The 13,426-nt window shown below is 38.8% G+C and overlaps 1 protein-coding gene across 2 annotated transcripts in view; it reads left to right on the top strand.

The window, feature by feature from the left end:
* Positions 1 to 4,713: 4,713 nt before the first annotated feature.
* SMARCC1 (SWI/SNF related, matrix associated, actin dependent regulator of chromatin, subfamily c, member 1) overlaps positions 4,714 to 13,426 on the top strand; it is an 83,733-nt gene continuing 75,020 nt past the window's right edge. For both annotated transcript variants that reach the window (XM_010562036.1, XM_010562045.1), the window contains exons 1-2: positions 4,714 to 4,829; positions 10,735 to 10,820. In XM_010562036.1, coding sequence (XP_010560338.1) covers positions 10,747 to 10,820 — 74 coding nt within the window. In that variant the 5' untranslated portion in view covers positions 4,714 to 4,829; positions 10,735 to 10,746. The remainder of the gene's footprint in view (positions 4,830 to 10,734; positions 10,821 to 13,426) is intronic.

Below are 13,426 nucleotides of genomic sequence, written 5' to 3'. Positions count from 1 at the left end.
GGAAAACTGATTTTTTTGGGGGGACAGGGAGGAGGGTGTCTTGTTTTGATTTTTAAAGAACAAGTGGAGCGTTGTCTTAAAGGGTGAGTTAGAGGAGAAGATGGCATGGGCTGTCTGTATAGACACTAAAGTGCACAGAGGATGAGGACGTATCATCGCTTGGAAGTCTGGGTGGTTTGTTGAGTATCTGGGACCCACTTGCACTAGTAGCAAGTGTAGAATAATAAATTTTCTTTCCGCATTAATGGAGTGCAGTGCTGTTGTAAGGTGTTGGACCAATGCCAGTGGAGCACGTCTGTTATACAGCAGGACGATAATGACGGGCAGCAATGTGGGATCCCTTTATGCCCTTCTATTAATAAGCCTCAGCCCGACAGCGAGGATGGACGAGCCGCTTCTTGGCAGCTGTTATGAAATGGCAGTTGTTATGGCCGAAGATGTCTGTTTGAAGACCACCTGCTTGTCCACCACCAGCCAGGAGCTGAATTTAGAGATTTGTAGTTATCTTTCCGCTGGCTCTGACTTCTTGTGTCAGTGCTAGCCTTATCAAGTATTTCTTCAGTCAGACTTTGATTTAATCTGAGGGAGGATTTTCTCTGTGTTTGCAGCTCTTTTGTGTTCTCACCTTTAAAAAAGGAACAAGGGTTATAACCTAAATCAAAGTATTTTAATGTTGCTTTTCCTTTCCCTGTTATTTAGTGATCTGAGTTGAAATGTTCTTTGTTTTGAGGGAAGGAAAGGATTTTGTGCATCAGAGCTACAACACAGAGCCATAATGTGGTTATTTGAGGTCAGTAACCACATCAAAACCAGGTATACGAATCTGTCCCTTATGCCTGTGACAAAGGCTTTGCAGTGCAGCTGCAATGGCAAATCTTGCTGGTGAAGTGATTTCTTCTGCTAGCAGTTACTCTCTTATTTTTTAATTATTGAGTTATACTGAAAGACTTCTGACCATACATGTTTTCTACTTAAGGATGTGTGGGTTTTTTTGTATTTCTAATTAACATGGAAATGGTAGAAGAATCTTTGCTGTGTCAATGGGGCTTTGGTATTTCAGCAGTTGAACAAAATCCTCTTATGCCAAAGCTGTGTGTCTAGGAACAGGGCATCATTTCTATCTTCTGGAATTTGCTATTTAAAAACCTTTATTTGCTGCAGAATTGTTTTCTGCTTCTGTCCGCTGTGGAGACTAGCGGAAAACTGGCAGATAGGTTGTGACTTCAGTCCTCTGTGGTCCCCTCAAACCCACCACCTATTGATGAAGAAATCATCTTACTGATTTTGCTGCTTTAAAGATCCATTTGTATTGCTGGCTAGTGTGCCCGAGTGATTGAGAGGAGTCTTTTGTGTTTCCTTTTGAAGGTTTTTTTTTCCCTTATTGTTTAGGGGGAACCTCAGGCAAAGTAATGAGTTTCCTGTAAAAAAAAATAATAAAAATTGCAAGATAGTGGTGGTGCAAAATAGAATCAGGGGTTCCTAATGTTATTTTTCCTTTCTGATAGCTTCCAGCTGTCAGCGCCTCCTGCAAGAGGTAAAAATGGGACCTGCAAGTAACGGAATAAATGCCTGAAAAATTTCACATGTCTAAGAATATGCTTTCCCAGGCATATACTCATGTGAATATTTTGGGTTTTTTTTGTGAAGGAAGACATTTGAAAAAAAATTACAGTTAGCCAATACAAGAATACCACCTCTTCTGGATTGAGTTTTTTGACTGAGGTTGCAGTGCTGTGTGCTCCAAGTTGTCATGTATTTACAGCAGGCAGCGTTGTCTTGTTGACTCTCACTTACGAGTGACAAAGAAACCCTACTAGAAAACCCTAAACTTGGGCTATTTCCTTATTGATTTTCATTTTCTGCTTTTGTTGGCTTGTTTGTGTGAAGAATTAAGTTCCTTCTATGTTTATCTTTGTCATGAATTGTCTTCCCATGGTTTGTTGGATCCTCAAACTGGAAGTTGAGAGGACCTTAGCTAGAGGGTTATGCTGAAGGCAGTTTTGTTCTAGGTGCCCTAAAGAAGCCCTGAAGAGTTTAAGTAGACTGTATGGGTTGAGTGCTGGATTAGTGAAATTCCAAGTTTTTGGATTGGTGATTGGGTTTTTTGTTCCGTTTTAAATGATGGCCATAAGTACAGAATTGCTTTATACTTCTATTTCATTGTTAGTAGGAGCCATCAATACTTTGTTGTGTTGCATTTTATGCATTTTTGTTGCTTTATTAATTTAAAATATTGTGTTAACCTTGGTGCAGAAAGCTTTAAGACTTTTAACCTGTACAAAAAAAGCAAATGTATCAATACAGAGGTTTTTCCCCCCCATTAAATGAGTTATAACAGTTATGACGTTTTTTTTCTATTTGACGTTACCAGAATGAAGACTGTGTAGCTTCAGAGAAGATCTGCAAAAGCTACTTTTGCATATTTTTTTTAATCTTCCTGCCTCCCATGCAAAACTAAAGGTGTACTACTACAATGTACTCTGGGAAAAAATTTATATCTGTTGCTCTAGATATATATCTAAAGTGCTGCAGCTCCACGGGTAGACAGTCTTAAATAGCAGGGTTTAGGTTGGAACTGGTGGCTTTGCTTTTTGAACATATTTAACATGTATGGTATGTGAATGTGTTCAAAGCTGTATTGGTAATAGAAATGGGATTATTTAATATGAAGTCTGGCACTTGATCTGCTACACTTTTGTTTTCACGTTTGTGCAAATTTTAAATCTGTAGTTTAGCAGATAGCTGTTTTGCCCGCACCTTTGAATTTACATTTGTTTCATTGCATTATAATTGGCATAGCTGGACTAAAAGCTCAGAGTTTTATTCAGACTTGCGTAAGGTGGTGGTGCAAAGGTGGAACATGCAAAATGATGGGAGCTTCAGGGCCAGTAGCTGTGATACACTACATCTGTGCACATCCTGGGTGTGAGAGTCACTTACTTTTAAACTACACAATAATACAAGGTAAATCTTTTGTTAACAGATACAAAAATACACAGCACTATATGCATTTTGGTAACCATCCTTCTTGGTTTAGCAACCCTTAGGACACTGATAAAAAGGGTTCTGCCAAATTTAGCAATAGGGGTTTATTCTGTGCCTCCCTGCTGGAGAATTTTACCACTTGTAACAAAGGCAAGAGAAGGGCACGCTTCCTGCTGAGCTGCGGCACCTGGTAAGCTAATGCAGAGGCTGGGGTGGGTTTTTCAGTAAAGATGTTGGATTAACTGGGGCACCTGAGTGAGTCACATGCTCCCTTTTGCCATCCTGTCTAGGGTCAGTAATTCCAACAAAAGGTTGCTTAAACTGCTCTGGTGAATTCAGCCGCAGCACCCAGAGCTTCTAGTCCAAAAATTATAAAGGAATAGTTGCTAGCTGAGAAGAGCGTGAGGGTCTAGAGGTTTTTAAAAAGCCTGAGAGCAAAAGTCTTTATCTTCAGCTAGATTCTAACAGCAATAAAGACTGACTGTTATTGCCGCTTCATATCTCTGTGGTAGCGGATGTGAATTGATAGGAGTTACTAATTGGATAAAATTGTCACAATTGCTTGCCTTTCCTGGGGGGAGGGAAGAGTGCTAAGAAAAATACAGCTTTGGAAATTTAGCCTTCTCTTCTTTACAGGCTCATGTTTCTAGATTAGATTTAATACACAGGGCAGGACACCTGGGGAGTCTTACAGGTATTTGTGTCCTTCAGGTTGCGAAGATTTAATTTCTCAGATATGCCTGTCTGCCTCTTAAGTGCTGAAGGAATTTGCATCTCGAGGTAGTCAGATACTGTAAAATTGTCATGGAAGAGTCAATGTCTTTGTAGTGTCCTTTGCTATGTAGATGGTGCTTTGGAAAGCTTAGTTAGATTTGTCTGCTATTTAACACCACTGCTTTAAACTTTTGAGGGTTCTGGCTCTCGGCATTTTTTTAAGGGGCTTTAGAAGAATCTGATTTGAGGGAAGAACAAAAGCCTTGTGGTTCATAGTGTTACCCAGGTAAATGACTCTAGGGTAGCTAATATTACTCCATATTCTACGCAAACAAGTAATGTTTGTTCTACTCTTAGAAGTCTTCTGGCATGGTGAGGAGATTACATCTGGTAAGTGAATATTGTAATATTAGGAGTAATGAAAACTCAAAAGCCACGGGAGCTTTTTTTTATATTGCTTGCTGTGATTTCCCCTTCTACATGTATGCATTTTATTAGAAGTATAACCTTGGGAAATTCTTAGATTGTCACAAAGTATTGCAGATGTAGTTGTCCAGATCAGTTTTTCTCTTTGTACGTGACATGCTGTATAGTACCAAATGGATGCTTTTAGGATTAATGTGTAGTAGTTGATTACAGAAGGAGCTTGTAAAGTTGTTGTAGAAAGCTCTGTGTATATGTGAGCCAGAATTAGGCTGTTCCTTTATTAGGAACTACAAATCAGATTGAAGTAGTTAATCTCTATCTGTAAAACACCACCAGCCATGATGAACTGATGATGATTCACAGATATGTGCTATACTTCAAGACTAAAACTTGAAAGATGTTTGTGCTTGGTGTTCCTCCTGTGCACGCAGACACACCACCCCCCGCCTTTCCCCAGCCACACAGTGATCCTTAAATCTTAAACTGTGCTCTACAAGTGATAAAGTGGTCTGGGGAATTAGTAAATCAGTCTTCATGTTTTACTGTCCTCTATTGCAAGTAAGCGTGTGGTTTTTGTCTTTCAGTACGTTCAAGCAGATGCTCCTACCAATAAAACACTGGCTGGGCTGGTGGTGCAGCTGCTGCAATTCCAGGAAGATGCCTTTGGAAAACATGTCACCAATCCTGCCTTCACAAAGCTTCCTGTGAGTACGGGGGTTAACCCACTGCTACTACAATAGTGTATTTTGTTCTTCCTCCGGTATCTGTGCTGCTGGCATTGCTTCCAGGTGATTGGGAGATCGGTGCTTAGTCTGAGGCGTTTGTTGATGCGTCCTCTGGAAAGGGTGAAATGGTACGGTCCTTCGTAAAAGTAGACTTTCAATGTAAACCAGAGTATTTTCTATACATTTGGAAGTGATTTCCTGAATATTGTGGAAAGGTTTTAATATCTAGTAAAAATCTATGTAAACTTGTAAATTTTAAGTCAGATCTGTTTGGACTGATGCATCCTAAATGGACTGAATAACATGCACTTTCCAAAGCAAACAGGTTTCCATTGGGCACTTCTGTTGATTAAATTTCAAACTTGTAGTGCTGTCAATGCTGAAAAACAGCTTTACCATGTTCTTCAGTAGCACATAGTTACCTAATTAGTCTGGGCTAGTTTTCTGGTCACTCAGGATATTGGTATACAGAAACAATATCAACATTTTAAGGGTTGCTTATTTAAAGTTCAAACTTGGCACGTGTTTAGCAGTGGTATCCTAGTGATTGTGTTCAGCGATCAGCTCCATTGTGCTTGGAACCCTGCCTGCCACCAAAAGAATCTTGTCCGAGTGAGCGTGAAGTCTAAACAACTGATGGAGGAAAGAGGGATACGGCAAATGGTAAGGACAAAGTAACAAAAGGATTTTGCTTGTGAAGGGCAAGGACTGCAACATGGTATCAAGCACCCAGTTGGCTGATTTTGGGTAGGTTTTGTGCGCCAAGACCAGTGTCATAAATGTGTATGCAAGCATCGTGGACATCAGCAGGAAGGTCTTTTCTTATCTTTGCCACAGAATACTTACTGGGAACCTAAGGTCATGCAGTCTAGAGTTGTGTTTATATATACATACTAAGTTGGAAATATGTATAACTGATTACAATACCATAAACTGAAGTTGTTCGGAAAACTGTTGAAAGTACTCCTATCTTCTTTGGTCCACCACTTACAGAATAGTATCTTTTATTATTTTATGGTGATTTTTTTTTTTTCCCCAAACATTTTGCTTATGTAACTTCTTTTGCGAGGAGTGTGAATTCATGCGTGTTTTCTTCAGAAGAGGGTGTTTCAAACCTAAGTTTTATTGGGTGAATCTCTTGGTGCTTAGGAATGCACACAGAAGCATAACAACATGCCATTAAGATGTAGCTCACCATCGCTTCCGTTCTGATCACCTGATACCTCAGTGGTGATGAAAAGCTTTAGGGACAGAGGTGAACATGACGGTGCTTTATTTTGATACGGCAATGTAGACCATAAAACTGTACCCATATTCAACAAGTTGATAAACCATTTGAGTGCTTTCAAGTCTTAAATCAATTTGTCTTATCTTAAAAATGGGTAATAAAGATTTCAGTGGCATTGTAAATATATTGTTCCTGTGTTTAACTATTCTTGCTGTTTCGAAGGTCTAATCTGGTCAGATTTGCTCAGCTTAAGTTTACAGCAGTTGGAACTCTCTGCTTTCAGTTACTTCCGATAGAAGACAACTCATCAGTACATCTTTATATTGTTTTTATGAGAAAATGCAATATGTACTTTTAAGATGAGGTTAGCATTCACTTTTTTAGACATGTAATTCAAGATACTGGTTCAGGCTGCAAAGGAGGCTTTTTTATTCCACTGTAGCACTTTGAAGACCTAGAGAATGCTTCAGTTCTCTAGGACTATGTCTAACTTGGGAAGAGAGGTGGGGTGAAGGGGTATCTTAAGTGACATTGCTAAGCTCCAAAAATATATTGAAAAGCCATTGCAGACTTTCCATTGAAAAGAAACTGAATGAAGCTAAAAGAGGTTGAAAGTTTGTAGTTACCTTAGTGACTGTTCAATATTACCATGTTCCTGGCAAGGGAGGATCTGAAGTTGAAGAGGAGGAGGTCATGCTTGTGTAAAAGAAACAACCCCCAAGCCATGAAAACTTTGAGTGCTATGTACCTGCAGATGACTGCAGAAGTCCTCAATTTGTGACTCCTGCTCACAACTACCATCACTAAAGGTTGCCATTAATGGTCCATTCCTTGCGTGTTGCTGTTCTCCGTTAATACCCACTGCAGTGTTTCCCTTATCAGTGCGGTTTATTTGAGATGGTTGGTCTTGAGAACAGCAGCTGTTGCAAAACACAGGGACGTGGCTCACCAGGAGCACTTGCTGATGAGAACATGTCAAACCAAGGTGGTTCTTCCCATTCATGTGAGAGCCTTTCTACTTATTTTCCAAGTACTAGCCAGTGTACCTCACCCTCGTTCTCTGAAGTGTCTGCTCTGCAACGCTGGAGCAGTCAGTGCCAAAGGGAAGCTGGTCTCTTCGATCTGTATTCAAGGTAAACCTCTCTGACCTTGACTGCATCTGAATCACGGCAGACTACATCTGTTGAAATAAAGTTCAAACACTTTACTTAGTGGTTTGAGTGGATGAAATAGACTTTGCATTTGAGAGAGGGTTGTTAATTCTGTGTTTAAGCTCCAGTTCTTGGCAAGGATGCTGTACAGTGCAGGATCTGTGAATGGATCTAGAGTGAATGAAGGACTGTTACAGCTTGACTTCTGTGCATGTCTTCTCATTGTATTTAAATGCATATTGTCTAACCTTACTGATGCTCAAAAAAGAAAAAGCTGATTAATTCTCTTAAAGGCAGTTTTGCATGTTTCAGATAAAGGCTATATTAAGATACTAACTCTTAAGATGGCAAATTGTAAGGCCAGTTGATCTTAATTGCCTTGTTATGATGGATTTTGGGTAAAATTGTTGAAGGGAATCTGGTTTATTGACCGCTGCATCTTTTCTGAGAAACAGGTTTTGTCTAATTGTTAAAAGCAATTTCCTTTTATGCTAGTAGCAATGACCGCAGTTTAATGAGAGAGTCTTGCTAGAGTCTGCTGACGCTTTAAAAAAGTGACATGTCTATGAAAGAGATTCGTATACGGTTTTTCATGGTTAAGTATTGGCTGAACTTCCTGTGTGTGGTAGTAAAATCCTAACTTGCCAGAGCTGCTGCGATTGCTTGCGCTGCCAGGGACTCCTGCATCGCTGAGCCCTGTGCCAGGCTGCAGGACCGTCTTCCAGAATTGCCCCGGTAATGCAGAAAGGTGTCATTGAAAAATTTAACGTGGGCTACTGACAGACAGCTTGATGAAGGCTAAGCTGCAGCAGCAGCCCCTGAACTTGAAGTAGGGGACATTGGGTACAACAGTGGGATCAACAGTTTCCCAAAATGCAGATGAGGCGGGCTTTGCTGCAGCAAATTCATTCAGTTGCGTGATACGTCCGGCATGTCGGCACAAAGGGAAAGGTCGATTCTGGATGACCATAAGTGTGTAGGACAGCTGAAGATAAGTAACAGCAACTTGCATAGTAGTGCTGCAAAAATATTCCTTACAGCTGGTCTTCTGGCTTCATGTTGGGATTTATTTTTCTTTTTAGAGCAGCTAGCATTTGCTTGCTTGTTTGTAAACCAACGCTTGTACTCTCAGAGCCAAGTCTTACAGCAATAAAATCATTCAGTGTGCTAAAGCATTTTGGTTTAGTTCAAGCTTCTGATCAGAGACTGCTCCATCCATAGAGGACTTTAGTTTGCTAAGAATAGTACTGAAATGCATGCAGCTCGTAAACTGGCAAGTACCCGTATGGCAGCTTTGAGCTCTCTTTATTACTTTCTGTGCACAGTAGGGCTCTAAACAGATGGTAGACCAGGAGCAGTTCTGTTCTTGTTGAATGCTTATGAAGGATCTTTTTTATGTTGTTCTTGGACACTGGTGTATATGATATCTCACAGAACTGCTTTGCTTTCCATTAGCAGCTCTAGAGCCAAGGAAGGCAATGTTTCGTTTAGATCCCATGCTACCATTTTAGCTGCCTGGCTGCAGAGCAAATTTAAAATGTTTGTCAGCGATGCTAAGACTATCTGTAATTTGGTTTTCATTCTGTGTTAGCAAATACTTCTGAGGTGTCATAAAACAGACTTTAAAGAAATGACCTGTTCTGATCTAAAAAGTAAGATAGAAGCTAGATCAGAAACATTCCTAATGTAGAAAAACTACTAGGAAGGCTGTTGGCTCTGCGGTGTCTCCAGCTTTGTGCTTTCTCTAGTTCCAGCAGAAGGCGGCTTGCAGAAAGCCATTCAACAACTCCCCAAATTCTGCTTTATGAATAGTACAAGTTCTTTACTTTTATTTAGAAACACAAAAATAGACTGATCTTGGTCCATATATTTAGCATACATATGGAAAGATAGGTTTTCTTTCCTATTCCAGTAAATAGTTGGGTGTCTTATACTGAATGGAGCAACATCAGAAGGGGGCAACTCCAGAGTGCCCCTTGAGACGGCCGTTGTGTGGGTCCTTCCTCATTACCCTCGTTAGTGCCAGGGCATACCGACTTCAAGGCAGAATATACCCTTCTGTTAATGGAAGCTTAGCTGAGTGATGGATCTGCCTCATTTTGTCTTTTCAGTTTATTGTTAGAACAGCTTTCTTTAAATATATCTGAAGTTGTCTGGGAAATGGACCTGTTTGCCCAAATAAGCTTTTTTTAAGTCTTCCTGATACTATATAAAAGTTGCCAAGAGCAGTTTGGCGCTGCAGTCAATAGAAAAGAAGTGTTCCAGGGCAGTCTTACTTGAGTGCGTGTTTCTAAATGAATTTTTACGTCTTATAAGAACTTAAAAACCAACAAAAACCCCAATTTCTTTTTTTCAAAAAAATAATCAATTTGAACTACAAAAACGTTTATTGGTCATATTGGAAAGGAATCTGTAACTGTGAAGAGAAGGCCTGGTGGATAGAAACAGTTTTTATTTGTTCTGTTATGTCATATGTTGCTTTCTTTATCACTGGTTAGTTCATCAATGCTGTTGCATATTTTTCTTCTTCCTGTTCCAAATCCTATATTGAGAACCTCAGACACCCTGTATGTCAATACTCTGTGAATCATGCTTGAAATAGATTCTAGTGTTGCTTTTCTCTGGTCCTGGCTTCAGCGGAGCTATCCAGTTGTCTTCCATTTCTGAGATGACTTTGACAGTAGCTTAGTTTTTCTGATCACACACAAACATCCTGACCAGATATATTAGTAAAACAGCAAAGATAATTCCAAACTAAAATTTATCAGAAAAATGTACCTTTCTGTGTAGGAAACAGTCCTGCTTTTGTAGTAACCTTTTGGAGAAAGGACTTCGTGGGACTCAGTAGAGCTTTTCCGTCTCCTTATGTTCCTGTTTGAATTTCAGTTCATGAATTCAGAGTACCTATTTACAAATGTGTGACTCTGCTAAAATTGATAGTGAAAAAATGAGTTGGATTTAGTATTTTAGGGCAGATCTGCACAGTGACCTTTTCAGATCTTGCCAAACAATTTTTTGTTGTGGTGGAGGAGGGACGTGAATGGAGAGCTTTAGGAGCCGTAGAGAATATGAAGCCCTGGTTTTAGATGTTCATTTCTAATTATCTGTTTTGGTCTACTTAATATAGATGAAGAGCTTCTTAAATGACAGCTATGATTTTAGGCTGAATTTTCTGTGAAATGGATGTTCAAAGAGTAGTTTGGATTTCTGTTTTACAGCTATGCAAGGAATTTTTTGCAAGCTACTCACGTAAGGAAGGACTTGGAGCTTTCGGATATATTGTGTTCTGCTTGCAAACATGAAGAATTCTACGTAAACCAAATGCATTTAATCTTCTTGAAACACTCTTAAAGGAGAACGTAAAACTCAAAGAGATTAATCTGAAAATTAAACTATGCATTTGATAAGTTAGCTGAGTTTTAGACATCTAACAAGTATGTGTTCATTTAAAATAATTACATAAAAGTCAATGTTGCTGTGTTTTCACTTTTCTTTTGGGTTCTAGGCAAAGTGCTTCATGGATTTCAAAGCTGGAGGTACATTATGTCACATTCTTGGTGCTGCTTACAAATATAAGAATGAACAGGGCTGGTAAGTTTTTGGTTTTTTTTTATTTATACACCTTTTGCATGAAATTAAGCACATGAAATGCCTATGCAAACTACTTAAAAGTTTAATACTTGCTGAAGATTTGGGCAGGCAAGAGAGTTGGAGATGGGAAGAGGAAATTTTTTTCCTGTTTTGCTGATGGTAGCTTTTTTAAGACACACCCCCACACTTCTAAATTTAAAGATAAGTTGTCCAAGCTTAAGGTCTTGAGTCTGTAGGTTAGGAGTTAACTACAAGCTTGAGGCTTTTTTTTTTTTGCCATTTACTTGCTGTATGACTGAGCAAATTAACCAGTGTCTTAGAATCGCTGTTTCCCCTCTATAAGGTGTAAATCTTTGTTACTGTATTGAGTATAGGGTTTAGTTACAGTTGGGAAAACATGAAGCATTGCATGGATACTAATAAATGCTCAGTTTTCCACTGCTTATCAGTCTCCATAAATGGGGAGTGTAAGTGGCTAGAAACATGGCCCATGTAGCTATTGACACTAGTATTAAAACTATTCATGTGACATCCCAGTAGTGCTTTGACCTGTGTGTTTCTAAGTTATAATCCTCTTTCCAAGACAGCAGTAGCATGAATTACTATATTTGAGAACACTGGAAAAAATCCGAGGATGAAAAGTAAGCAGAGATTATTCTTGTACATGAATTTAAATAGTTTCTGATCTGATGTTGTGCAGACCTGTAACAGCATTGCTGGAATTGATTGTGTTTCTGTTACCCACAAGAGCAAATTAAAAGGCAAAAATAAAGTTGTTTTAGTATGGTGGTTGTTTCTAGGAGTTTATACTCGTATCAGCTAAATGGGTATCTGAGGTGGGTATATCAGAGAACTGGTATGAGTAAGCTGCTGTCAGGCTTTTTCCTACTCCAATATTGCCAACACCTAGGATATGATACATGTTTGTAGTGTTCTGTGTGGTGTATCTTTAAGGAGTGTCTTGCTACCTCGTTGCCTTAAGATAGAGGAGTAAAGTGGCTCCTACTTCATGAATATTTAAACATTCCAATTTTTTGCAAACAAATTTAGTTTTCAGTCATTGAAATTTGTCAGCAAAACTCTGATATGTGATTGCCTCTTCTCTTCTCACTCTCTTGCTGATTCCTCAAAACTAGTGTGGGTAGTGTCTTGTGTTTGTGCATGTGGGATGTAGAGGGAAGTAATACTTGAATTTAACTCTGAGGATCAGACTTAGAGCTTGGAATGTATCCTTCACTGACTCAACCAAATAATATGTGGTGTTTTGCCTGAAATATGATTTTATTTTTTTTAATGGTATGCATTGTCGCTCTTGCTTAACCTGTTTGTGAATGATCTGTCTTATAGGAGAAGTACCTTTCCTCGTCATAATAGGTATGTCTGAAAAATGCACTTATCCAGTGCAGCTGGACATACCTTGTCTATCACTGCAATTCAAGTAGTTGTTTGCTAAAACCTGTCAGAGGGTATCAGTTAAACTAAGCATAGGAAGAATTAGTATTACTATTTTATCTAAAGGGGCAACTAAAAAAAAGTGCTATTTCTTAATATATTGACGTGCTTTTCTTAAAGTATGGGTTTCAAAAGCAGGCAGGAATTTGGAGACCTGTGTAGCATTAAATGAATACGTAATGCAGATTTCAGGCAACCAAATGTAAAAATTTTGGTCCAACTTCAATGCCTTAAGTGTCTTTGTTTCATAGGTACTGAAGACTTTATTAGGTGGCTAGGTTAGTTTGTGTTTATTTGGCATTTATCTTCCTTCGCTTCCTTGAAACTATTACGTTTGTTCTTAATGCATATATATGTTTTGAATACAGACTATGAAGCTGTCAATGGCTGAATACTGGAGAACTGGCTTGATCTTGGCTCTTCAAATCCTATATATTATAGGTGTAAAATACTTTATGAAATTGTGTTGTGCAGTGAACTGACAGACTTACTAATTACTGGCTGTACTTCTAGAAGTCAGCGTAAACTTTTCAACATGCACAACCCTATTTAAAAAGGTCATAAATTTCTTTTAAAATTGAAGGACAATTCTAATAAATATGCCAGAATATTATCTTTAACTTGTTTGCTATGTCTTTAGTGTGAAGGGAGGAGTCTGTACTACTGCTTTAGGATAAAAGCCATCATTCACTGATAGAGAATATTTCTAGTGCTGCCGAACACTACAGCATATTTATGCAGTACCACCTGTATGGGCAACTTCTTTCTGAAAAATGCTAGAGAGCTTCAAGTGAAGAAAAACATGGTGGTCTCAGCTGAAGTGTCCTTGTTTAATTTAGTAGTGTAATATTGATGTGATGCCATCTTTGTGTGGTAATGGGTTTTGTGACTAAAAATCAACCTTGCTTTGGTTTACCTTCATTGTGTATTTATAAAGTTTAAAAATTGATTTGATGTGTTACTGGAAACAAGCATGTGTTTAAAAGAAGCTGTCATTAGATACAGGCACAGGAATGAATTCTTGTATTTTAAGTTGGGGTGTTGACTTAAAGCATATCAGTCACTGCATGGTAATTATGTGCATGGCTTTTTCACTGTGTGAGGTGTGCAGGGTACTTTTTATTTTATATGCTGAAATCCCTTTTGCCAGTATT

Source organism: Haliaeetus leucocephalus, unplaced genomic scaffold, assembly GCF_000737465.1.
Source record: "Haliaeetus leucocephalus isolate CR32 unplaced genomic scaffold, Haliaeetus_leucocephalus-4.0 Scaffold0, whole genome shotgun sequence".
NCBI lineage: Eukaryota > Metazoa > Chordata > Aves > Accipitriformes > Accipitridae > Haliaeetus > Haliaeetus leucocephalus.
Note: the sequence above shows the minus strand (reverse complement) of the source record. Positions and strands in the feature narration are given on the sequence as shown.